Source organism: Balaenoptera acutorostrata, chromosome 11 (assembly GCF_949987535.1).
Source record: "Balaenoptera acutorostrata chromosome 11, mBalAcu1.1, whole genome shotgun sequence".
Classification (NCBI taxonomy): Eukaryota; Metazoa; Chordata; class Mammalia; order Artiodactyla; family Balaenopteridae; genus Balaenoptera; species Balaenoptera acutorostrata.
Genome location: NC_080074.1, coordinates 64,781,591 through 64,808,299, shown reverse-complemented (window position 1 = coordinate 64,808,299; position 26,709 = coordinate 64,781,591). Strand labels below are relative to the sequence as shown.

The following is a 26,709-nucleotide window of genomic DNA, read 5'->3' as shown; positions in this document are numbered from 1 at the left end:
GAGGGTTGCATATACTACATAGAAATAGAATGCTTATTTCATTTTTAATGAAATTAATTAAATATCTAATATCATTTTGAATCTTGAGTAGTAAGACAAAGTAGTGGTAAAATCATGCACAAAATTTATCCTTACAGGAAAATATAGTGCTCTAAAATTAAGCAATGAAGAGTATTAAGAGATAGAAGTGGGGTTTTTTTTAAATTGAAGTATAGTTGATTTACAATGTGTTAATTTCTGCTGTACAGCAAAGGGATTCAGTAATACACACACACGTTCTTTTTTATATTCTTTTCCATTATGTTTTATCACAGAATATTGAATATAGTTCCCTGTGCTATACAGTAAGACCTTGTTTATCCATTCTTTATATAATAGTTTGCATCTACTAACCCCAAACTCCCAGTCCATCCCTCCCCTACCCCACCTCCCCCTTGGCAACAACAAGTCTGTTAAGAGATAGAAGTTTAAGGAGTGTGACTAACATCAGATTTACTACCGATAGTACAGATGTGGAGCCATATATATATATCGCACTTTGTGTAGTTCCTGTCTTCAAATTTAGATTACTGTTACTTTTTTTATGTATATAAATTTATTTATTTTTATTTATTTTTGGCTGCGTTGGGTCTTCATTGCTGTGTGTGGGCTTTCTCTAGTTGTGGCACATGGGCTTCTCACTGCGGTGGCTTCTCGTCGCGGAGCACGGGTTCTAGGCGCGCAGGCTTCAGTAGTTGTATCTCACGGGCTAAGTATTTGTGGCTTGAGGGCTCAGTAGTTGTGGCTTGTGGGCTCAGTAGTTGTGGCTCACGGGCTGTAAAGCGCAGGCTCAGTAGTTGTGGTGCACGGGCTTAGTTGCTCTACAGCATGTGGGATCTTCCTAGACCAGGGCTCAAACCCGTGTTCCCTGCATTGGCAGGCGGATTCTTAACCACTGCGCCACCAGGGAAGCCCCTAGATTACTATTACTTTTGTTCTTTGAGTTTTCATTAAAGGAATAAGTAGTTATCACATTTTTTTAAGTATTTAGGGTAATGTTTTACAGTATGGTATCCAAGTGCTTTTAGTATTACCGATAATTTGTTAATTACTTGATAAAATATGTAATTTAAAAACTGATATGAAATCTGTCTAAAGAAAGAATAGATAGGTTAAAAGGTAGACCTTGTGTATCTGAATTCTAAAAAGAATAAAAATACAGTTTTCTGGTGATTTTAATTTGTGCATACTTTGTGGCTTACTCTGAAAACAATATGTAAAGTTTACTACCTATGGTAATTAGGTATTAACTTTTCCCCTCTTGTTTTCTACCATCAGGAGAAAGCAACTCAGCAATTTCTACAGAAGAACTAAAAGAGTGTTTGAAGAAACAATTAGAATTCTGTTTCTCACGGTACACTGTCATTTTTTAATTGACCTTTCTCCTTTTTGAATTGTTTGATTAGTAGATGTGAAATACCTGTGAAATAGAATGGAAAAATGGTTTTAATTTCCTTTGGTGATGTATTTTGGTATCATTCTTCAGTATATTTCTTAACTAGATTTAAAGATGTGGTCTCCAGTTGGTTATGTAAAGGGTCTAGGCCCAGTAGAAAGATAATGAAATTCCTCTTGGATATTTTTCCTATAATCATATTCATTTTTAGGGTTCTCTTTATGTTTTTAGTAGTTTGCTCTTGTAATCTTTGAGCATAGAGTTATTTTTAATAAGATATGTGGATGGGTATAGAATTTATATTACCGGTTTCTTCTATTAAATAAAGAGTTCCTTCAGGCAAACATTTCAAGATATCTTATTTACAGATAAGAATTAAGAATTATGTAGGTATATTTATAGCTTAGATGTATAAACCTTCAGTATGTAGAACTACCCCTTCCAAAATAAACAGAAGTTTGGATATGCGTGCAAATGTAATGCCTTCTGTTTTTCGGAGGAGGACCAGTAAACCAATTTTTTAAGCTAGAAACCTGGATTTTATCATAGACTTCTTTATTTCCTTACATATAATACAGTCTTGACTCAGTTTTAATTGATTCTTCATCCTGAATATCTCCCTTTTCTTCTCCACCTTTTTATTCTTTGCCTTTTTAGTCTAGTACAGGCCCTAGTTTTATGAAAACAAGACCCTTCTAGTCAGTTGTGCCTATGATGCAATTCATTTTGTCTCCCATACTTGTCATAGTTATTTTAAAATCTTTGCCTACTAACTGGATCATTTGTGTGTCTGCTTATATTTCTGAGTTTATTTTTCTCTTGCTTGTCACAATTTCCTGGCTTTTTGCATGTCTTATAAATTTTGCTTATAATTTGGACACTACATAATGCTGGGCACTACATATAAAAGAAACTAGAAAGCTGCAGTGCCGTAATTTTTCTCTCGAGACAAGATTTGAGCTTTCTTCTGGTAAGCAGAAGCAGATTGATTTCTTCAATCCAGTTAGGGATTGAGCTGAATCAGGGCTGAGCAGCCACTTTAATTAGACTCGATCGACCTCTGATTTATCTCTGTTCCTTAGGCATGACCTTCTTAGGCTTTTGATTTAGAAGTTGGCAGTTTTCTGTTACCTCAGTCATGAAACACCAAGGGAAATTTAGTTCTGTTCTTCAGAGGTTTGAGATGAGCTCTTTAGCCTCTTACCCTGTACAGCTTCAAAATCTGGCAAATGTCTTGTCAGGGAGACCTGTCTTAGGTTTGATGCAAGGTTCCTTCTTCTACTGGGACTTCCACAAGACCACAAAGATTTTACTCTGCTTTTTCAGCCTTCCATCTTTCAGGGTCCCAGCCTTCCATCTTCCTCCTTAGAACTCAGTAAATGTCATATGGAGGAAAATCAGCTGTGTACTGGGGGCTCCTTTAGTTTCCAATTCATAATACCAGTCTTGTGCAACTGCCTAAAATAAAGCTCTACTAGTTTCTTTCTGGTCCAGGATCTGCAGATATCCTTGGAAAAGAAAGATTATCTTTCTGGAATTTCATTTTGTCCTTGTAGCTTTTACAGTTTTTATCTCCAAAAATATGATTTTTTTGTAATCTATCCAAGCTTTTTTAGTTGTTGCAGCATGAGCTCTGGCTTATCATGATCTATCACATCCTACTCAGAACTACGGTACAGTTCAAACCAGCCGGGTAGTTGCCATTTGTAGCTCAGTAAAATTGCCACTAAGACATATTAGGTATTAGTCATGATCCTCGATGTTATATATCTATTAATTTGACTTACTTCTGACAAGGTAGTTTCTTTAAGGGTGTGTCATACTGTTTTATAAGAAGAGACTGGCTGAAAGTCTGAGTTGATTTAGGCTACAGCCTTTTAGTTGTGCAAATATTATGTTTACAGTTGTCTTATTTTCAAGTTCTTAAAGAATATCTGGTTGATTAGTATGTTCCTTCTTTTTTTTTAAATAAATAAATTTATTTATTTATTTTATTTTTGGGTCTTCGTTGCTGGGCGCAGACTTTCTCTAGTTGCGGCGAGCGGGAGCTACTCTTCGTTGCAGCGCGCAGGCTTCTCATTGCAGTGGCTTCTCTTGTTGCGGAGCACGGGCTCTAGGCACCCAGGCTTCAGTAGTTGTGGCACGCGGACTCAGTAGTTGTGGTTCGTGGGCTCCAGAGTGCAGGCCACATGCGTGGCATGTGGGATCTTCCCGGATCAGGGCTCAAACCGTGATCCCTGCATTGGCAGGTGGATTCTTAACCACTGAGCCACCAGGGAAGTCCTGTTGTTTCTTTTATGCTGAAGTGAGTTTAATTGTTACTGGTATCCTCTCTATACTTTTTTCCCCCAAGACAAATAACCACCACTTGTTGATAATTGTAACCTTAAAAAAGTAATTACTGCTCTATTTTAGTATAATTTGAATGTAAAGGCCTTGACCCTACTCTTTGCCTGGTACTAAGGCTTTGTCATTTTGAATGACAAAGATCCTTCGTGGAACCTGTATTCTGACTGGGGGAGACAAAACAATAAACATAATAAATAAGCAGCTTAGAAGTGTGTTAGGTGATAAGTGCTATGGAAAAAAGTAGAGCAGAGTAAGCAAGGGAAGAGGGGAATCAGGAGTACTTGGGTGGTTTCAGAATAGGGTGGTCATTGAGAAGGTGGCTTTTAAGCAAAGATTTCTAGCTATTTATAACCAGACTGCTTCAAAGGTTTGATGTAAACAACAAGACATGAATTTGATTCTCCTTCAATTTGTTAAACAAGATTTTATGTGTAAGATAGAGCATTTGTATCTTTTTTTTTAATTTTTTTTTATTTATTCATTTATTTATTTATTCATTCATTTATGGCTATGTTGGGTCTTCGCTTCTGTGCGAGGGCCCTCTTTAGTTGTGGCAAGCGGGGGCCACTCCTCATCGCAGTGCGCGGGCCTCTCACTGTCGCGGCCTCTTGTTGCGGAGCACAGGCTCCAGACGCGCAGGCTCAGTAGTTGTGGCTCACGGGCCCAGTTGCTCCGCGGCATGTGGGATCTTCCCAGACCAGGGCTCGAACCCGTGTCCCCTGCATTGGCAGGCAGATTCTCAACCCCTGCGCCACCAGGGAAGCCCTGTATCTTCTTTTTTAAAAAATGTATCTTAATCTTTTCTCTTAATTTAAAATGTTTTATATTTATTATTTTAACTTTATTATTTAAATTTAAATAAAAAGTCAAACATACCTATTAAAAAATGCAAACATTAAGAAACTGAAAATCCTCCATGATCCAATTCATGGTTTACATTACAGTTTTCTCCATATGCATATTCTAACATCAGTGATAAGGTATTTATAAGATGGAACAAAACTGTATGTAATATTTTGTAATATACTTTAATATTAAGCCTCTTTCCACATCAATATAATTTCATAAAATTCCTTGTTCAGAACTGTTGGGCCCAATGTATTTGGGGATTCAGAAACTTTCCAGAAGTTGTTAGAATATATCTGTTGTATATTATGTATTTTCATAGTTCACTGTGTTATTTTTTTTTTTCTTTTTAAAGGATTTTTTTCTTATTTATTTATTTATTTATTTATTTATTTATTTATTTATTTATTTTTGGCTGTGTTGGGTCTTCGGTTCGTGCGAGGGCTTTCTCCAGTTGCGGCAAGCGGGGGCCACTCTTCATCGCGGTGCGGGGACCGCTCTTCATCGCGGTGCGCGGGCCTTTCTCTATCGCGGCCCCTCCCGTCGCGGGGCACAGGCTCCAGACGCGCAGGCTCAGCAATTGTGGCTCACGGGCCCAGCTGCTCCGTGGCATGTGGGATCTTCCCAGACCAGGGCTCGAACCCGTGTCCCCTGCATTAGCAGGCAGATTCTCAACCACTGCGCCACCAGGGAAGCCCCACTGTGTTATTTTTGATAGCATAATTTTGTTTTCCTAGGTTTAGTGAAAAAAGTGAATAAGGCATCTCTTTTCTTTAGGTGCTTTTTAAGACTTGATTGTTTTATAGGACTGTTGCTTCTCTTATTCCTTTCAGAGAAAATTTGTCAAAGGATCTTTACCTGATATCTCAAATGGACAGTGATCAGTTCATCCCAATTTGGACAGTTGCCAACATGGAAGAAATAAAAAAACTGACCACAGACCCTGACCTAATTCTTGAAGTGTTGAGATGTATGTAAATCATACCTTTTAGCTTACTTTTAAAATCAAAGATTAAATATTCTTTTGACTTCTGATCATGCAGGAAATTGTTTTTAACTCCATATTTTTTGCTATTCTGTGCTAATAATTTATCTATTTTTACTGACTGGTACATATATAGCTTGTATATCAGTTCTGTACCTTGGTTGTTCATCTTGATACCCATTTACTCAAGTATAAGCAATTAAACCTCTGTTTTCTGGGCTATTAGAAAGCTATATATATGTGTCATTATCACACCCTGTAAAGCAATCTGTTTCAAACTTTTGAACAAAAGTAATAAGTAAACTTTATATCACAACCCAATACACACACACACTACATGCACACAACTGAAATGTTAATAGTAGATTAATACTAAATGCTTGAAATGAGTTCATTTCTTTTATTATAAAATTGCTTTCACAACCTATTAAAAGAGTTGCTACCTGCAGTTTGACAAACACTGCTTTAAAGTTTGGTAAAGAATTTATATTTTAGATTGAGGTTTAAGAATTTTTAGTGGTGTTTGTGTCTTATATCAGCATTTCTTGGTAACCTCTCTTATACAGGTTTTGTTAACTACTTGAGTAAAGGTGGATCTTCACTTTTTTTTTGAAATTTGTTGAAATGTTTGGAAGTTAAATAAAGCAAGTCCAGTAATAGATTTACATGGGAGTAGGGGTTTCCATTGTCAGAGGTATAAAAACATTTATGAAATCTCTGATCGGTTTGTACAGATCAAACCAGTCTTGATCTGGTTTGACCAGGTCTTAAAATGACCCAGTCTTGTCAACATTTAAAGAATTTGCCAAGAGACAGAATCTCCTACCTCCAAGGGCTGAAACCTAGCACTTATACACAGGCCTTCTTCCTTAACAACTACTTTTATTCTCTCTACTTACCTGCACAGGAAGATATGACATATTATCCTTTGAAGGGACCAGAAATAAAAGTTTTGGCTTGTGGTACTACCTTCATTCTATATTAACTCAAAACCAGCATCTGAAAGAAAGATTGTAATCATTTATATATAATTCTTGGTTTTAAGTGTTTCTCAGACTTTAATTTTAAGAAGAATTTTTTCACATATCAAAGCTCATTACATTCCCCAGAGTAGTGTTTGGCTAATGCAGTACATTGATTTTACTTGAAATAAAGAATTTGGTAATTGTATACAGGGAAGCGCCCTATGAGATATAAATATTGTATACTCCTTAAAGGCTTCTTTTCAACTCCAACACTGTGCCACGTCACAAAATAAGTACTCTGAGTATTTGTGCAATGCATAACATTGGACAATGTTCTTTGCATATCAATCTCAAGATATTTTATTGTAACTGTAATCTTTGATTCTACAACTTAATTTCTTTAAGATGTTAGCCCTGCTAATTTATTCAGTTGGAAATTGAAATGAATAGTTTTTTAATGGAATTATTAATATCACTATTTTTACACTTTTGAATGAAACTTCTTTAAAATTTCAGCTTCTCCCATGGTGCAAGTTGATGAGAAGGGCGAGAAAGTGAGACCAAGTCATAAGCGTTGTATTGTAATTCTTAGAGAGATTCCTGAAACAACACCAGTAGAGGTAAATCATTAGTATTGTTAAAGCTAAATATTCTTAACTGTTTATTTTATTTTATTTTTCAGTAATTTTTAATAGATTTATTTATTTTTGTTTATTTTTTTGGCTGCATTGGGTCTTCGTTGCTGCGCGCGGGCTTTCTCTAGTTGTGGCGAGCGGGGGCTACTTTTCGTTGTGGTGCACGTGCTTCTCATTGTGGTGGCTTCTCATGTTGTGGAGCACAGGCTCTAGGCATGCAGGCTTCAGTAGTTGTGGCACACGGGCTTAGTTGCTCTGCAGCATGTGGGATCTTCCCGGAGCAGGGCTTGAACCCGTGTCCCCTGCATTGGCAGGCAGATTCTTAACCACTGTGCCACCAGGGAAGTCCCTCTGAGTTTTGATAATCATCTTTTTCTAAATCCATATATTTTTTTGAGTTTTAGTTTTTAATTAAATCAGTTATGAAAAACAAGATATATGTGCACAGTTCATGTCTGTGACTATTGTAGACAGAGCATTTGGATTAAATGAAAATACGTAAAAATACTTAGCACCTAGAAAATGTTAATGTAGGACAGTCCCCCCACCCACACCTTTTTTTTTGGACAATGACAGGACTGGAAAGATTTTACTCTAAGCAGAATTTAGCTTGCCACTAGGATTGAAATAATACTTCAGTTTTGCTGATTATAAAATTAGCTTCCATCCCTAAATCATGCACAAAATTTACACTATAACTATACATGTTCTTGTTTCAGAGTATAATTCTACTCAACAGAAAAATGGGCAGAAGGCATAAACAGTTTCTAAGTAAAGAAATAGAAAGGACCAAAAGACATGAAGAGGAAAAAAATGCCCATTTTTGATATATTTTTAGAGTTAACTGAAGATTTTCTTTTTTAGGAAGTAAAAGCTTTGTTTAAAAATGAAAACTGCCCCAAGGTGATAAGCTGTGAATTTGCACACAATAGCAACTGGTATATCACTTTCCAGTCAGACACAGATGCACAGCAGGTGAGAAGAAAACTTTTCTTCTGATTTGAAGTCCTGGTGATAAAAGAAGAAGTGTATATTTTAATTGAGAAAAATGTGTGCTTACAGTAATGTTTGTAAAGACTTTGGAGAACCTTGTTCACCTTTTTGGTTTTGCCTATTGGTTTCCTTTTTATGATCTTCTTAAAGCTTTTTTTGTTTCAATTTAAGAACAGTTTGTTTCCTATCAGTAAAAAAAATTAACACACAATTTTTAAATTAACATGGGGATCAGAGACCATGTATTCAGCAGTTAGTATTTCTATTACATAGTAGGCCCGCAATATATATAACTTCCATTCTGATTCTTGGTATTTTGACATAATGATTTTACTCATAATTGTTATCGTGGCCTATTTAAAGATAAGAAAAGTAATATTCCTTTGAAACAAAAATTTATATAATAGCATTTTAAAACCACTTACTGATTGTTTTTTTTTTTTAATTCTTCATCTTAGAAGGCCCTCTGAACCCATTTTAAAATTGATATGTAGTGATATTTTGGGTCTGTTTTGAATTTTGTGAGTGTGTGTCAGTAGTAATCCATAGTAGTTTAATATACAATAAATGTGAACTGTAGCTGAAGTCTTAAATTTTTACTTTTTCATTCCCTGTCACCTGCATAATGGGATCACCTTCAGAATTTTTTATTGTTTAGTTTAGAGATAGTTGCAATTACCAAAACTCTCTTGATAGAATAATGATGGCCTTAATGAAATGTTTGAATGCTAATGAAAGTTCCTTGCTGCTTTGTTAACAGGCTTTTAAATACTTAAGAGAAGAAGTTAAGACATTTCAGGGCAAGCCAATCATGGTAAGAAACATTTGTAAGTAGTCCATCATGAGACAAGAAGGTTTTTGTTGTCTGTCTATTAACAAAGATGAATAACATTTTATAAAACCCATAATGATTTTAAAGAAATTTCTGGCTCATATGAAATGCTATTTCAGGAAATTAGTTGATAGAATGTCAAAATACTTTCTAAACAGCAGTTTCTTCTAGAAGTATAACTTCAGACACCATGAAGTTAAAGTTAGATGCTGATTGACAACATGTAAGATAATCATAGATCTCAATCCTGCTCTTAGGAGCAGGAATAATTTTTTAGTAACAAAGGTGGAAAACATTCTCAGTACTTTCATTTCAATTAACTGCATCACTGCATTAATACTCAGCCATTTGGGAACCTGGAACTTGTCGTTGATGACACTTGCTCACGGTTTACATGTCTAATCTGTTCTCACATCCCATGAAATCTGCCTTCAAAACTTCTTTCAATCATTACTGCCATTGTTTAGGCTTGAGCAATTAGAGTAGCCTTTTAGCTGTTACACCTTCAGCTTTCCCCTCCTTACAGTCCATCCTCCACATTATTTTAAGTGTGAAAGTAATACCTATATGTGGTAAGAAAGTCAAATGATTTATAGTAAATAAGTTAATTAAATCTCCCTGTCCCAGATTCCTCCAGTCATTTTCCCTAGAGGTGATGAGAGAGAGCAGTTTTTTCTGCACCCATCTAGGAATTTTCTTTCTGTCTTTACGTGAATGGAAATGTATAGTATATACACGCCTATTCTTTTCTCATAATAGAGCTTTTCATTCACCATTGTTTCAGGTATACATTTAATATTGTTCATGAGTATCATGATTTAATTATTAAGTTGTTGCTGTATTTACAAATAATTTGTAACATATGCTTTCTTTAAAAGTTTTTTTTATTGTGGTAAAATATGCATACATACAATTTACCATTTTAAAGTGTACAACTAACCCAGTGGCGTTTAGTACATTCACATTGCTGTACAACCATCACCGGTATTTATTTCCAGAACTTTGCAGCATCCCCAGAAGCTCTATACCCATGAAACCATAACTTCCCATTCTTCCCAGCTGCTGGTAACTTCCCTTCTAGTCTCTGTCTTTCTGAATTTACCTATTTTAGATACCACATATAAATGGAATCATGCAATATTTGTCCTTTTGTATCTGGCTTATTTCACTTAGCATAATGTTTTCCAGCTTCATCTATGTGGAGCATGTGTCAGAACTTCATTACTTTTTATTGGCTGAATAATATTCCATTGTATGTATATACCACATTTTGTTTATTCATTATCTATTGAAGGATGCTTGGGTTGCTTCCATCTTTGGATTATTGTGAATAATCCTGCACAACTATCTGAGTCCCTGCTTTCAACTCTTTTGGGTATATACTAGGAATTACTGAGTAATATGATAATTATATGTTTAACATATTGAGGAGTGCATAACTGTTTTCCAAAGCAGCTGTATCCTTTTACATTTCCCCCAGCAATGGAGGAGGATTCAAATTTTTCTACATCCTTAACAACACTTGTTATTTTTGCTTTTTGAATAAAGCACTCATCCTAATGGGTAGAAAGTGGTATCTCATTATGGTTTTGTGTTTCATTTTCATAGTGACACATGATATCAGGCATCTTTTCATGCGCTTCTTTGCCATTTGTATGTCTTTTTTGGAGAAATGTCTGTTCAAGTCCTTAGACCTTTTTTTTTTTTTTAATCTTTTTTTTTATTAAATTTTTTTTTCTTCTTTTTTTAATTTCTTTTTACAAACCCTTGTGTCGAGGGCTGACTTTCAATAGATCGCAGCGAGGGAGCTGCTCTGCTACGTACGAAACCCCGACCCAGAAGCAGGTTGTCTACGAATGGTTTAGCACCAGGTTCCCCACGAACGTGCAGTGCGTGACGGGCAAGGGGGCGGCCGCCTTTCCAGCCGCACCCTGTGTCCCAGGACGAAGGGCTCTCCGCACCGGACCCCGGTCCCGACACGCGGCGGGGCGTGCCACGCCGCGCCCCAGGGGACGCGGGCGGCGGCCCGCCAGCGGGGACGGCGGGGAACCGGCTATCCGAGGCCAACCGAGGCTCCCGCGGCGCTGCCATATCGTTCCACCTGGGCGGGATTCTGACTTAGAGGCGTTCAGCTTAGACCATTTTTTAAATTGGGTTATTTGTTTTGCTGTTGAGCTGTACCAGATCTTTATATATTCTGGATATTAAACTCTTGTCAGATATATGATCTGCAAATATTTTCTCCCATTTTGTGGGTTATCTTTTTTACTCTCTTGAAGTGTCCTTTGAGGCACAAAAGCTTTTAATTTTTATGAAGTCCAATTAATTTTTTTGTTGTTATCTGTGCTTTTGTTGCCATACTTCATAAATCGTTGCCAAATCCAAGATCATGAAATGTTTCCCCTATGTTTTCTTCTAAGGGTTTTATAATATTAGCCTTTTCTTTTTAATTGAAATATAGTTGATGTACAATATTATGTTCATTTCAGGTATACTACATAGTGATTTGACATTTGCATACATTATGAAATGATCACTGTGTTAAGTCTAGTAACCATCTGTCCCCATGCAAAGTTAATACAATATTATTTGACCATATTCTTTTTAAAAAATATTTATCCATTCATTCATTCATTCATTCATTCATTTTGGCTGTGCTGGCTCTTAGTTGGGGCATGCGGGATCTTCACTGTGGCATGCGGACTGTAGTTGCGGCATGCAGGCTTCTTAGTTGCGGCATGCGGACTCTTAGTTGCGGCACGCGTGCGGGATCTAGTTCCCCAACCAGGAATCGAACCCGGGCCTCCTGCATTGGGAGCATGGAGTCTTAACCACTGCACCAGCAGGGAAGTCCCTGACCATGTTCTTTATGCTGTATATTACATCCCCATGGCTTATTTATTGTATAACTGGAGGCTTGTACCTCTTAATTCCATTCACCTATTTACCTGCCCCACAACCCCCTCCCCTCGGGCAACTACCCATATGTTCTCTGTATCTATGAGTCTGTTTTCATTTTGTTTTGTTTGTTTTATTTTTTAGTTTCCACATGTAAGTGAGATCATGTGGTATTTGCTTTTCTCTGTCTTACCTCACTTAGCATAATTACCCTCTAGATCCATCCATGTTGTCACAAATGGCAAGATTTCTTTTTTTATGGCTGAGTAATACTCCACTGTGTATATATATCACATCTTCTTTATCCATTCATCTATTGATGGGGACTTAGGTTGCTTCCATATCTTGGCTGTTGTAAATAATGCTGCAGTGAATATAAGGGTGCATATATCTTTTGGAATTAGTAGTTTTGATTTCCTTGGGTAAATACCCAGAAGTGAAATTGCTGGATCCTATAGGAGTTCCATTTTTAATTTCTTGGGGAAGCTCCATACTGTTTTTCCATAGTGGCTGCACCAATTTACAATCCTACAAGTGCACAAGGGTTCCCTTTTCTCCACATCTTCACCAACACTTGTTATTTGTTGTCTTTTTGATGATAGCCACCTGACAGTTTTGAGGTGGTATCTCACTGTGGTTTTGATTTCCATTTCTCTGATTATTAGTGATGTGGAGCATCTTTTCTGTCTGTGACCATCTGTGTGTCTTCTTTAGGGGGATAAAAAGTCTGTATTCCGGTCCTCTGCCCATTTGTATATGGTGTGAGAACGTAGTCCAATTTGATTCATTTGCATGTAGCTATCCAGTTTTCCCAGCTCTCTTTAAGAGGCTGTCTTTTCCCCATTGTTTATTCTTGCCTCCTTTGCCATAGATTAATAGACCAAATGTGTGTGGATATATTTCTGGGCTCTCTCTTTGGTTTCATTGATCTGTGTGTCTGTTTTTGTGCTAGCACCATACTATTTGATTATTGAAACTTTGTAATATAGTTTGAAATCTGGGAGCAGAATACCTCCAGCTCTGTTTTTCTTCCTCAAGATTGCTCTGGTATTTGAGGTCTTTTGGTATCCATACAGAGTTTAGAATTACTGTTCTAGTTCTGTGAAAAATGCCTCTGATATTTTGATAGAGATTGCTTTGAATCTGTAGATTGCCTTGCTTAGTTTGGTCATTTTAACAATATTAATTCTTCAGTCCATGAGCATGGTGTGCCTTTTCGTTTGTTTGTGTCATCTTCGGTTTCTTTCATCAGTGCCTTATAGTTTTCAGAGTATAAGTCATTTACCTCTTTGGTTAGATATTTTATTTTTTGATGCAGTTGTAAATGGGATTGTTTTCTTAAAATCTCTTTCTGATAGTTCATTATTAGTGTATAGAAGTGCAACAGATTTCTGTGTATTAGTTTTGTATCCTACAACTGTACTGAATTCATTTATTCTAATAGATTTTTGATAGCATCCTTAGGCTTTTCTATATATAGTATCATGTCATTTACAAACAGTGACAGTTTTACTTCTTCCTTTCCAATTTGAATTCCTTTTATTTCTCTTCCTCGTTATTGCTATGGCTAGGACTTCCAGTACTATATTGAATAAAAATGACGAGAGTGGGCATCCTTGTCATGTTCCTTAACTTACTGGAAATGCTTCAGCTTTTCACCATTGAGTATGATGTTGGCTGTGGGTTTGTCATATATAGCCTTTATTATGTTGAGGTATGTTCCTTATATACCCACTTATTGAGAGTTTTTATCATAAATATTAAATGTTTAATTTTCAAAAGCTTTTTCTACATCTGTTGAGATGATCATATGATTTTTATGTTCAGTTTGTTAAAGTGATATATCATATTGATTTATTTGCAGATATTAAACCATCCTTGATCCCAGAGATAAATCCTACTTGGTCATGATGTGTGATCTGTTTAATGTATTGTTGAATCCTGTTTGCTAATATTTTGTTGAGGATGTTAGCATCCATGTTCATCAGTGATATTGGCCTGTAGTTTTCTTTTTTTGTGTCTAGTTTTGGTATCTAGGTGATGCTGGCCTCATAGAATAAGCTCAGAAGCATTCCTCCTTCAATTTTTTGGAATAGTTTAAGAAGAATAGGTGTTAATGCATCGTTAAATGTTTTGTAGAATTCCCCTGTGTAGCCATCTGTCTGGTCCTGGGTGGGTGAGATTTTTGCGCCCACGCTTTAGGAGCAGATTCTCTGTTTCCTACAATCTTCTCAGTATCCAGTATGCAAGCTCCACTGACTTTCAAAGCCAGACCTTCTGGGGCCTCGTCTTCTTGTTTTAGGACCCTCAGGCTGGGGAGCCCAATGTGGCATTTGGACCCCTTGCTCCTTGGGGGAGGAACTCTACAATTGTGATATTCTTCCTGTTTGTGGGTCACCAACCACGGGGTTTGGGTCCTGACTATGTCTCATTTCCACCCCTTCTACCCATCTCATGCTTCCTTCTTCATGTCTTTAGTTGTGGAAAATCTTTTCTGCTAGTCTTCAGGTTGTTGTCATACATACTTGCTCTGTAAGTACTTGTATATTTGGTGTGTCCATGGGAGGAGCTGAGTTTATTTCTGGGCTCTCTATTTCCATTTAATTGGTCTGTATGTCTGTCTTTATGCCAGTACCACACTATTTCAATTACTGTAGCTTTGTAGTAAGATTTGAAAATGAGAAGTATGAGCTGTTCAATTTTACTGTTCTTTTTTAATACTGTTGAAGGTATTCAGGACCACTTGAAATTTCATATGAATTTTAGGTTGGAGTTTTCTGTTTCTCCAAGCAAATGCCATTGGGACTTTGATAGTACACTGAGTCTGTATATCATTTGAATATTATTGTCATCTTAACAATATTGAGTCCTCCAATCCATGAACATGGGATTTCATTGTATTTATTTAGGTTTTTCATTTCTTTCAGCAATTTGTTGTAGTTTTCATTGTATAGGTGATGTATTCCTAAGTATTTTGTTCTTTTTGATACTGTTGTTAATGGAATTTTCTTAATTTCCTTTTCTGATTGTTCCTTCCTAGTGTATAGAAATACAACGATTTTTGAGTGTTGATTTTATATCCTGCATCTTTGCTGTACTAGTTGATTAGATCTAACTTTTTTGGGGGATGGGGGTGGGGGTCTGATTCTTTAAGAATTTTCTACATGTAAGATCATGTCATTTACAAACAGATAATTTTACTTCTCCTTTCTAGTTTGGATGTCTTTTGTTACTTTTTCTTGCCAAATGCTCTGGCTAGAACTTCCAGTACTGTGTTGAGTGAAATGGCAAAAGTGGGCATCCTTGTCTTGTTCTTGATCTTAGGGGAAAAACCATCAGTCTTTTACCACTGAGTGTGATATCAACTATGTGCTTTTCACATATGGCCTTTGTCATGTTGATGAGGTTCCCTTCCGTTCCCAGTTTGAGTATTCTTACCTTGGAAGTGTGGAATTCTGTGAAATGCTTTTTCTGTATCAATTGAGATGATCGTGTGTGTTTTTCCTTTGTTCTGTTAATGTGCCATATTACATTGATTTTCTTATGTTGAACCACCCCACCTCCCATCCTCCCTCCCCACCCCCCCGCCCCCATTTCTGGAATAAATCCCACTTGGTCAAGATGTATACTCTTTTAACTCCTAACAAGTTGAATTTGCTAGTATTTTTTTGTGGATTTTTAAAATCCATATTCATAAGGGATATTGGCCTATAGGTTCCCCCCCCCCTTGTAGTGTCTTTGTCTGTTTTACCAGAGTAATACTGGCCTCATAGAATGAGTTAGAAAGTGTTCCCTCTTCTTCAATTTTTTTGGAAGAGTTTGAGAAGGATTGGTGTTAATTGAGAAGGATTGGTAAAATTTTTCTTTTCTTTTCTATTATGGTTTATTACAGGATATTGAATATAGTTCCCTGTGCTGTACAATAGAATCTTGTTGTCTATCCATTCTGTATATAATAGTTTCCATCTGCTAGTCCCAAACTCCCAATCCAGCCCTCCCTCACCCCTCCTCCCCCTTGGCAACCACAAGTCTGCTCTCTACATATATGAGTCTGTTTCTGCTTCATAGATAAGTTCAATTGTGTCATATTTTAGATTCCACATATAAGTGATATCATACGGTATTTGTCTTTCTCTTTCTGACTGACTTCACTTAGTATGATAATCTCTAGGTCCATCCATGTAGCTGCAGATGGCATTATTTCATTCTTTCTTTATGGCTGAATAATTTTCCGTGTGTGTGTGTGTATCTCACATCTTCTTTATCCATTCATCTGTCAATGGGCATTTAGGTTGTTTCCATGTCTTGGCTGTTGTAAATAGTGCTGTTATGAACATAGGGGTGCACGTATCTTTTCAGATTATAGTTTTGTCTGGATATATGTCCAGGAGTGGGATTGCTGGATCATATGCCCTCTTTGAATTTTAAAATCACTGATTCAACCTCCTTCTTAAAGGTTTATTCAAATTTCCACCTTCTCGGGTCAGTTTTTGTAGTTTGTGTGTTTCCAGGAATCTGTCCGTTTCGTCTAGGTTATCCACATGTTGATCTGCCTTTGTTTACACTGTTCTCTTGTATTCTTTTTATTTCTGTAAAATCAGTATTTGGGTCTGATTTTAGTTTTCATTTCTGATTTAGGAATTGGAATCTTTTACCTTTCTTAGTCAGTCTAGCTAAAGGTTTGTTCATTTTCTTGATCTTTTCAAAGAACCAGCTTTCAGTTTCATTGATTTTTCTGTCATTTCTCTGTTCTTTTTATCTCCATTCTAATCTTTATTATTTCCTCCTGCTATCTTTGGTTTTAGTTTGCTTCTTTCTAGTTTTTAGGTGGTAGTTTAGGTTATTGCTTTGAGATCATTCTTTTTTAACATAGGTGCTTATAGCTATAAGTTTCCCTCTTCGCACTGTTTTTATAACATCCAGTAAGTTCTTTTTTATTGGGGTATAGTTGTTTTACAATGTTGTCTTCATTTCTACTGTACAGTGGAGTTCCCTGTGCTATACAGCAGGTTCTCATTAGTTATCTATTTTATACATATTAGTGTATATATGTCAATTCCAATCTCCCAGTTCACCCCACTCCCCTTCCCCCCTTGGTGTCCATACGTATGTTCTCTGCGTCTGTGTCTCTATTGCTGCCTTGCAAACCGGTTCATCTGTAGCATTTTTCTAGATTCCACATATATGCGTTAATATACGATATTTGTTTTTCTCTTTCTGACTTACTTCACTTTGTATGGCAGTCTCTGGGTCCATCCACGTCTCTACAGATGACCCAGTTTTGTTCCTTTTTATGGCTGATACATCCAGTAAGTTCTGATATGTTGTGTTTTTGTGTTCATTCATCTCAAATTATTTTCTAATTTCTCTTGTGATTTCATCTTTGACCCATTGGTTAAGAACGTGTGTTGTTTAATTTGTGAATTTTCTAGTTTTCCTTCTGTCACTGATTTCTAGTTTCATTCCATTGTGGACAGAGGAGATACTTTGTAAGATATCAGTCTTTCAAAATTTATTAAAACCAGTTTTGGTCTCTCATAGAGAATGTTCCATGTACACTTGATAAAAATACATACTCTGGTGTTTAGAGTACTGTCTGTGTTTGTAGTGTTATTCAAGTTCCCTATTTGTTTATTGCTTTTATTTTATTTATTTATTTGGTTGCGCTGGGTCTTAGTTGTGGCAGGAGGGCTCCTTAGTTGTGGCATGCAAACTCTAAGTTGTAGCATGCATGTGGGATCTAGTTCCCTGACCAGGGATTGAACCTATGCCCCCTGCAGTGGAAGCATGGAGTCTTAACCAATGGACTGCCAGGGAAGTCCCCTTGACTATTTTTCTGTGAAGATTTTCTTATTGATTTGTATGAGTTCTTAGAGGAGCTTAATCTTCTCGTCAAATTAACTGTTTGTATTGTTATTATGTTTGTGGTATTTGTGTGGAAATCCGTTTTGTTGTAGCAAGATTACAAGATTGATAAATATTTTTCTTTATGCCTTTGGGTTTGAATCTAGTCGTTTTGCTAGGCCCTCTCTAAGAAAAATTTTCTTTTTAAATCAACATTCTTAAAGTATAGTTTACATACAATAAAATGTACTTATTTGAAGCATACATTTTTATTAGTTTTTGCAAATTTATGCACTGTTGTTTTCTCAGTCTCCCCTCATCAACATTCAGTGTTGACAATTATTGATCTGCTTTCTGCTGCTATAGGTTTGTTTTTTTCTGTAGTTTCATATGAATGAAACCACACGGTATATTCTCTTTTGTACCTGACTTCTTTCACTTGCCATAATTATTTTTAGTAAACCGTATTGTAGCATGTATTGGTAGTACACTCTTTTTTATTGCCAAGTAGTATTCCAGTGTAGGAATATACAGGCATACCTTGGAGGTATGGAGGGTTCAGTTCCAGACCACTGAAGTAAGGCAAGTCACACGAACTTTTTGGTTTCCCAGTGCCTATAAAAGTTACATTTACACTCTACTGGAATCTGTTAAGCGTGCAATAGCATTATGTCAAAAAATGTACATACCTTAATTTAAAAATACTTTATTGCTAAAAAAAAAAAGTGGTAATCATCATCCATGTCTTCAACCAGTCATAATCTTTTTGCTGGTGGGGGATCTTGCCTTGATGTTGATGGCTGCTGATGGATCAGGATGGTGGTGGCTGAAGGTGGGGGTGGCCGTGGCAGTTTCTTAAAATAGGACAACAGTGAAGTTTGCCATATCAATTTTGTCCTTTCACAAACCATTTCTCTGTAGCACACAGTGCTGTTTGATAGCATTTTATCCACAGTAGAACCTCTTTTAAAATTGGAGTCAGTCCTCTCAAGCCCTGCCACTGCCTTAACAACTAAGTTTATGTAATATTCTAAATCCTTTGTTGTCATTTCAACAGTCTTCTCAGCATCTTCATCAGAAGGAGATTCTATCTCAAGAAACCACTTTCTTTCCTCATTTATAAGAAGCAACTCCTCATCTGTTCAAGTTTCATCATGAGATGGTAGCAATTCAGTCCCATCTTCAGGCTCTACTTCTAATTCTAGTTCTCTTGCTGTTTCCACCGCATCTTCAGTTATTTCTTACACTGAAGTCTTGAACTGTTCAGTTATCCATGAAGGTTGGAATCAACTTCTTCTAAACTCCTATTCATGTTGGTATTTTGTTTTCTTTCCGTGAATCATGAATGAACTTAATGGCGTCTAGAATGGGTGAATCCTTTCTAGAAGGTTTTTGATTGACTTTGCCCAGATCTGTTATCTATGGCAGCTACTGTATAGCCTTAAGAAATCTATTTCTTAAATAATAAGACTTGAAAGTCGAAATTACTCCTTGATCCATGGGCTGCAGAATGGAAGCTGTGTTAGCAGGCATGAAAACAACGTGAATCTTTTTTTTTTTTTTTTTTTTTAATTTATTTATTTATGGCTGTGTTGGGTCTTCGTTTCCGTGTGAGGGCTTTCTCCAGTTGCGGCAAGTGGGGGCCATTCTTCATCGCGGTGCGTGGGCCTCTCACTAGCGCGGCCTCTCTTGTTGCGGAGCACAGGCTCCAGACGCGCAGGCTCAGTAATTGTGGCTCACGGGCCCAGTCGCTCCGCGGCATGTGGGATCTTCCCAGACCAGGGCTCGAACCTGTGTCCCCTGCATTGGCAGGCAGATTCTCAACCACTGCGCCACCAGGGAAGCCCCCAACGTGAATCTTAACGTGCATCTCCATTAGCGCTCTTGGGTGACCAGGTGCATTGTCAGTGAGCAGTAATATTTTGAAAGGAATCTTTTTTTCTGAGCAGTAGTTCTCAATAGTAGGCCTAAAATATTTAGTAAACTATGTTGTCAGCAGTTGTGCTATCATCTGAGCTTTGTTGTTTCATTCACAGAACACAGGTAGAGTAGATTTAGCATAATTCTGAAGGGCCAAAGGATTTTTGGAATGGCTAATGGGCATTGGTTTCAACTTAAAGTCACCAGCTGCATTAGCCCATAACAAGAGAGTCAGCCTGTCCTTTGAAGCTTTGAAGCCTTGAGGCCAGGCATTGGCTTATCCTCTCTAGCTATAAAAGTCCTAGATGGCATCTTCTTCCAATATAAAACTTTTGTCTACGTTGAAAATCTTCATTACTTATTTTAGCTAGATCTGCTGAATAATTTGTTGCAGCTTCTACATCAGCACTTGCTGCTTCATCTTGTACTTTGATGTTGTGGAGATGTCTTCTTTCCTTAAACCTCATGAACCAACCTCTGCTAGCTTCAGGCTTTTCTTCTGCAGCTTCCTCACCTCTCTCAGCGTTCATAGAATTGAAGAGAGTGAGAGTCTTGCTCTGGATTAGGCTTATGCTTAAGGGAATGTTGTGACTGGTTTGATCGTCTATCCAGATCACTAAAACTTTCCCACATCAGCAATAAGGCTGTTTGGCTTTCTTATCATTCGTGTGTTCATTGCAGTAGTCCTCATTTCTTTCAAGAACTTTTTCTTTGCATGCACAACTTGGCTTAACTGTTTGGCACAAGAGGCCTAGCTTTCAGCCTGTCTTGACTTTTGACATGCCTTCCTCACTAAGCTTAATCATTTCTAGTTTTTGATTTAAAGTGAGAGATATGTGACTCTTTCTTTCACTTGAATACTTAGAGGCCATTTTAGGGCCAAATTGGCCCGGTTTCAATATTGTTGTGTCTCAGGGAATAGGGTGGCCCAAGGAGAGATAGAGAACGGGAGAACTGCCCATTGGTGGAGGAGTCAGAAACACACATCTATTGATTAAGTTCATTGCCTTATATGGGCATGGTTTGTGGTGTCCCAAAACAATTACATTAGTAACATCAAAGATCACAGATCACCATAACAAAGATAATAATTTTGACAAAGTGAGAAATATTGCGAGAATTACCAAAATGTCATACAGAGACACAAAGTTATTAAACGCTGTTGATATAAAAATATTGGACAGTATTTTGTACACTTGGAACTAATAAAATACTGTGTGGGGACTTCCCTGGTGGCACAGTGGTTAAGAATCCGCCTGCCAGTGCAGGGGACATGGGTTCGAGCCCTGGTCTGGGAAGATCCCACATGCCGTGGAGTAACTAAGCCCATGTGCCACAACTGCTGAGCCTGTGCTCTAGAGCCCGCGAGCCATAACTTCTGAGCCTGCGTGCCGCAACTACTGAAGTCTGCATGCCTAGAGCCTATGCCCTGCAACAAGAGAAACCACCACAATGACAAGCCCGCGCGCTGCAATGAAGAGTAGCTCCCGCTCGCTGCAACTAGAGAAAGCCTGCACGCAGGAACAAAGACTTGATGCAGCCAAAAAAAAATTTATAATAATAATAAATAAATACATAAAATTTTTTTTTAAAACTGCAATATTTGGGAAATACAATAAAGCAAAACGCAATAAAATACGGTATGCCTGTACTGCGATTTGATTATCTAGTCACTTGTTCTTAGACATCTTCATTCTTTCCATACATCTTTTTTAGTTAACTGTCTTTTTAAATCTTTTTTCTGTCTTTAAAAATTTGGTTGTTAGTCTGATTATTGATTTGTAAGCGTTCTTTATGTATTCTGGTTGCAAGTTTTTTGTCAGATGTGTATTACAAATATATTTGTGCTAGTTTGTGAATTGCCTTTTGCTTTCTTAACAGTGTATATTAAAGAGTAGACTTCTAACTTTGATGAAGTCTATTTCATTTCCTTTTTCTTTTAGGGTTCATTATTTTTGTCTTATCTAAAATCAACCCCTCCTAATGTCATGAGTATTTTCTTTCATGATTTCTTCTAGAAGTATTATAGTTTTAGTACTTATATTTACGTCTTATGATCTGTATCAAGTTACTTTGTGTTTTTTGGAAGGAAAAGTCAAGATTCTTTTTTTAAAAGAAGTACAATACTTGTTCCAGCACCATTTGTTGAAGACTATTCCTTTGTTGACTATTAAAGCATATATATGCTTTGGTCTATTTCTAGACTCTGTTCTTTTCTGTTCTGTGTTTATCCTTAAGTCAGTTCCCTGTTGTTTTGATTACTGTAGCTTTATAATAAGTTATAAAATCAGATAATATGTAAGTTCTCAAAGTTGTTTTGATTTTCCAAAATTATTTTCGGTATTCCAAGTCATTAACATTTTCATATAAATTTTCAAATCAATGTGTTGGTTTTACAAAAATACTTGCTGGTATTTTGATTGGAATTGCATTGACTCTATAGATTAATTTGAGAGGATTGCCACCTTACTAATATCGAGTCCTCTAACATGGTATCTCCATTTATCTAGGTTTTTCGTTTCTCTCATTGCTTTGTAGTTTTCAGTGTACGTGTCTTAAACGTATTTTGTTAAATGTATTAACAAGGGAAATGTAATTTTTTTTGTGTTTGGGCCTTTTAAATCATTTGTATATTCATTACAGTAATGTATTCTACCCTACCTAATACAGAATCTCTTTCCTGAATCCATAAAGCATATTGTACTGAATGTAAACACTCCTTGCAGCATATTAACATGATTTCTTTACTATTTGCTCTTTGATGAAGTAAATTAATTTAATACATATTGATTTCTGCTTTATAGTATAGCATATACAAATATAAAATATAAATATTAGTAATTCTGTTCTTAACCTAAGAAAGATTTTTTTTTTAATGGAGAGTTATTTATTTTAAAGTAGTTTAAAATCTGATGTGAAATTAGATTCTGACAATTTTTTTTAATAAAATGGCTTTAAATGCTTAAACTCCAATTTAGACCTATCATTTTTCTTAGATTTTATCTATTTTATGTAAGGATGCTTTTGCATTAGTGTTTTCCTCTGAATCATAGTTATTTACGTTTTTCACAAAAATTTAAAATAGTTATAAAAGCTATTATGATACCACAGTGCTATATTTTATTATAATATCTTTGTGCCCGATTAATTGGAAAATTATAGTGTTCATGATTCAAAAATTAATAAAAATCACCCATGATAATTTGGGAGAGCTCTCACTCTTGTGCAGTGGACATCCAAGGTCAAGGGTCCTTGCAGACTTTGGCCTAGAGATATGCTTGTGAAGGAGTCCAATGGAACATTTATTGTGTGTGCTAATAAGTTGCTTCACATTTTATCTTGTTTCTCTTGTAAATAAGCAAGAACGCATTTTTTATTGCTCTTCCTCCGTAGATCAATTCTACCTGGTATTAGTTCCTTTCAGGCTAAAGAACTTCCTTTGATGTTACTTAACAGCGCCCACCAGGGATGAATTTTCTTAATTTTTCCTCATCTAAAGCTGTCTTGTATTTCACACTCATTTTTGATGGGTACAGAATTCTGTACATTGATACATGTACATGGATACAGAATTCTGGGTTGATAGTTTTAACTTTTTTCCTTCTTTTAAGATTGCATTGTTTTCTGGCTTCTGTTCTTTCTAGTGAAGCATTCTTATAATATGTGTTGTTTTTCTCTGCCTGCCGCCAAGATATTTTTTGTTTTGTTTTCTCTTTGGTTTTCAGTAGGTTGACCTAGTGTGTCTAGCTATGGTTTTCTATTTATCCTGCTTGGGGTGTTCTGAACTTATTGTTTGTAAATTGATGTTTTTCACCAAATTGGAGGAATTTCAACCTCTAGTTTTTCAAAAAAATTTCTGCCTCACTTTCTCCTCTCCTTTTGAGACTTCAGTTACACATATGTAGGTCTGCTTGATTCACTGCGATTCTGTTTTTCTTCCATCTCTTTCTTCTTCAGATTGGATACTTTCTGTGGACTTGAATTCATCTTCAAGTTGTGTTCTAGCATTTCCATTTTAAACAATATATTCCTTCTCTGCTGACATTTCCTCTTTTATTCGGTCTTTAAGAACATTATTTCCCTTTTATCCATAGCATATTTATTTGGTTTTAATAGATTAATTAGTAGAGCATGGCTATTCTTGTTTCATCTTAATCCCATCTACTTCCCAATATCCCAGGTATTTTGAAGCAAATTTGAAACTTAATTTCATCTGTATGTAAATAAACTAATATTGGTATCTCTAAAAGAAAGGGATTAAAAAAAAATAGCCACACTACTATCACACTTTTTGAAAAATAAACAATAATTTCTTAAACATCAGGCACTGCTCACATTTTCCCGATTCACATTTTTTCTTTCTCTTTTTTCTTTTTTAAAATTTATGATTTGGGAATTGCCTGGTGGTCCGGTGGTTCAGACTTGGCATTCTCACTGCTGGGGCCCCAGGTTCGATCCCTGGTCAGGGAACTAAGATCCCACAAGCTGCGGGGAGTGGCAAAATAATAATAATAAAAATATAAAATAAAATACAATTTATGATTTTGTCCTCTACCTCTTTAGTTTTACTTTTGGAAGTATGTTTTTGAAATCACTGTTATTTGTCTTACAAAGTTTCTCACATTATACATTTCGTTAGCTATGTGTTTTTTTATTGTGTTAAAATACACATACATAAAATTTACCATCTTAACCATTTTAAATTTTAATTTCATTTATCAGTGCCGTAATATTAAACACATGCACATTGTTGTGTGTGTAGCCATCACCACCATCCATTCTCATAACTCTTTTCTTCTTGTAAAACTGAAACTCTGTGCCTATTAAACAGTAACTCTCCACTTTCCCCTCCTTCAGCACATACTTTCTTTGAGTTTTGACCATTTACCTCATGTAAATGGAATCATATAGTATTTGTCTCCTTGTGACTTGCTTATTTCACTTTAATATGGTGTCTTCAAGGTTCATCCATGTAGCATATTGCAGAATTTCCCTCCTTTCTAAGGCTGAATAGTCCATTATATGTATATACAACAATTTGTTTATCCATTCATCTGTTGATGGACACTTGGGTTTGCTTCCACATTTTAGCTTTTGTGAATAAGGCTGCTATGAACATTGGTATACAAATTTCTCTTCAAGATTCTGCTTTCAATTCTTTTGCATATATACCCAGAAGTGGAATTGCTGGGTCATATGGTAATTCTATTTTTAATTTTTCGAGGGACCTCCATACTGTTTTCCATAATGGCTATACCATTTTATATTCCCACCAACAGTGCACAAGGGTTCCAGTTTCTCCACATCCTCTCCAACATTTGGCTGTTTTCTGTTTCTTGATAGTAGCTATTTTAATGAATGTGATGTGATATCTCTGTGGTTTTAATTGCATTTCTTCAATGATTAGTGATGTTGAGTGTCTCTTCGCCTGCTTATTGGCCATTTATATATATTCTTTAGAGAAATGCCTATTCAAGTTCTCTGCCCACTTTTGAATTGGCTAGTTATATTCTTTTTTTGTTTTAAAAACGAGCTCTTTTTTTAGTAAGTTTTTTTTTTTTTTTTTTAATTTATGGCTGTGTTGGGTCTTCGTTTCTGTGCGAGGGCTTTCTCTAGTTGCAGCGAGCGGGGGCCACTCTTCATCGCGGTGCGCGGGCCTCTCACTACCGCGGCCTCTCTTGTTGCGGAGCACAGGCTCCAGACGCGCAGGCTCAGTAATTGTGGCTCACGGGCCCAGTTGCTCCACGGCATGTGGGATCTTCCCAGACCAGGGCTCGAACCCGTGTCCCCTGCATTGGCAGGTGGATTCTCAACCACTGCGCCACCAGGGAAGCCCAAGTTTTTTAAAATATAAATTTATTTATTTATTTTTGGCTGCGTTGGGTCTTCATTGCTGCACGTGGAGTTTCTCTAGTTGCAGCTAGTGGGGGCTACTCTTCGTTGTGGTGCGCAGGCTTCTCATTACAGTGGTTTCTCTTGTTGCGGTGCATGGGCTTCAGTAGTTGTGGCTCGCGGGCTCTAGAGCACAGTCTCAGTAGCTGTGGTGCGTGGGCTTAGTTGCCTCACAGCATGTGGGATCTTCCAGGACCAGGGCACGAACCCGTGTCCCCTGCATTGGCAGGCAGATTCTTAACCACTGTGCTACCAGGGAAGTCCCAAGTTATATTCTTGAGTGTAGTTTAACACGATCCTCTGACCTCTGTATTTCATGCAAATTGGTAGCTAGATCTAGAGGCTTAATCAGAATTAGATTTTATTTTGGAGCAGCAAAGAGAACAAAAACATGTAGTATATGTCTTTGTGTGTCTCTCTTATACTAGCTGCTGCTGATCATTGACTAGATATACTGATTTGTTAAGGGTTGCAAAGTGGTACTATTTCTGTGCTATCTTTTTTCCATTTATTATTTGAAACACTTCCATAAAGAAAAGCTTTCCTTCATCTTCATTACCCTGAGGTACAGCTCATATATGCAATGTATGATAAATGCTTGGTTCTAGCTTTTACTACCAGTTTTCAAAATAATGTGTTGGTTCCCTGGCAACCTTCAAAAACGACCATTCAGATATTTTTTTGGTTTTGAATATTTAAACATATTTGGTGTGTTCATTGTCCTTACTGATGAAGTATGGCCTCTTTGAGTCCTTTTGTCATGGTATTTTCAATGTTCCTTGCTCTCTAATGTGACAAAATGTTCCAGGCTCTTGTACGTTTTGTATCAAAAGGCTCTGGAGTTGCCATGTTACTTTTATGGGAAAGTAATGTTTTGCAGTCCACTGCTTAGGCACAAGGAGTGCTTCTGGCTAATGGTTTGGTTATTATTTCTAAACCTTTTCTTTGAACAGAGCTATTAAATACTTTTTTTTTTTTAAGACAATATATATCATGAGTTTATATCGATGCTTTCGATTTAAATTCAGGCTACATGGTTTTTACTTCTTCAGTTGCTGTCTGCATCTCTTTTCTCCCACGTGAAAATCTCAGATGTCAGTGACCCCAATATAATT

General features: G+C 36.7%; 1 protein-coding gene across 8 annotated transcripts in view; it reads left to right on the top strand.

The window, feature by feature from the left end:
- LARP4 (La ribonucleoprotein 4) overlaps nucleotides 1-26,709 on the top strand; it is a 66,472-nt gene that overhangs the window by 21,145 nt on the left and 18,618 nt on the right. For all 8 annotated transcript variants that reach the window (XM_057556397.1, XM_057556395.1, XM_057556398.1 and 5 more), the window contains 5 exons: nucleotides 1,318-1,393; nucleotides 5,464-5,600; nucleotides 7,097-7,200; nucleotides 8,080-8,190; nucleotides 8,969-9,022. In XM_057556397.1, the coding sequence (XP_057412380.1) occupies nucleotides 1,318-1,393; nucleotides 5,464-5,600; nucleotides 7,097-7,200; nucleotides 8,080-8,190; nucleotides 8,969-9,022 (482 nt within the window). The remainder of the gene's footprint in view (nucleotides 1-1,317; nucleotides 1,394-5,463; nucleotides 5,601-7,096; nucleotides 7,201-8,079; nucleotides 8,191-8,968; nucleotides 9,023-26,709) is intronic.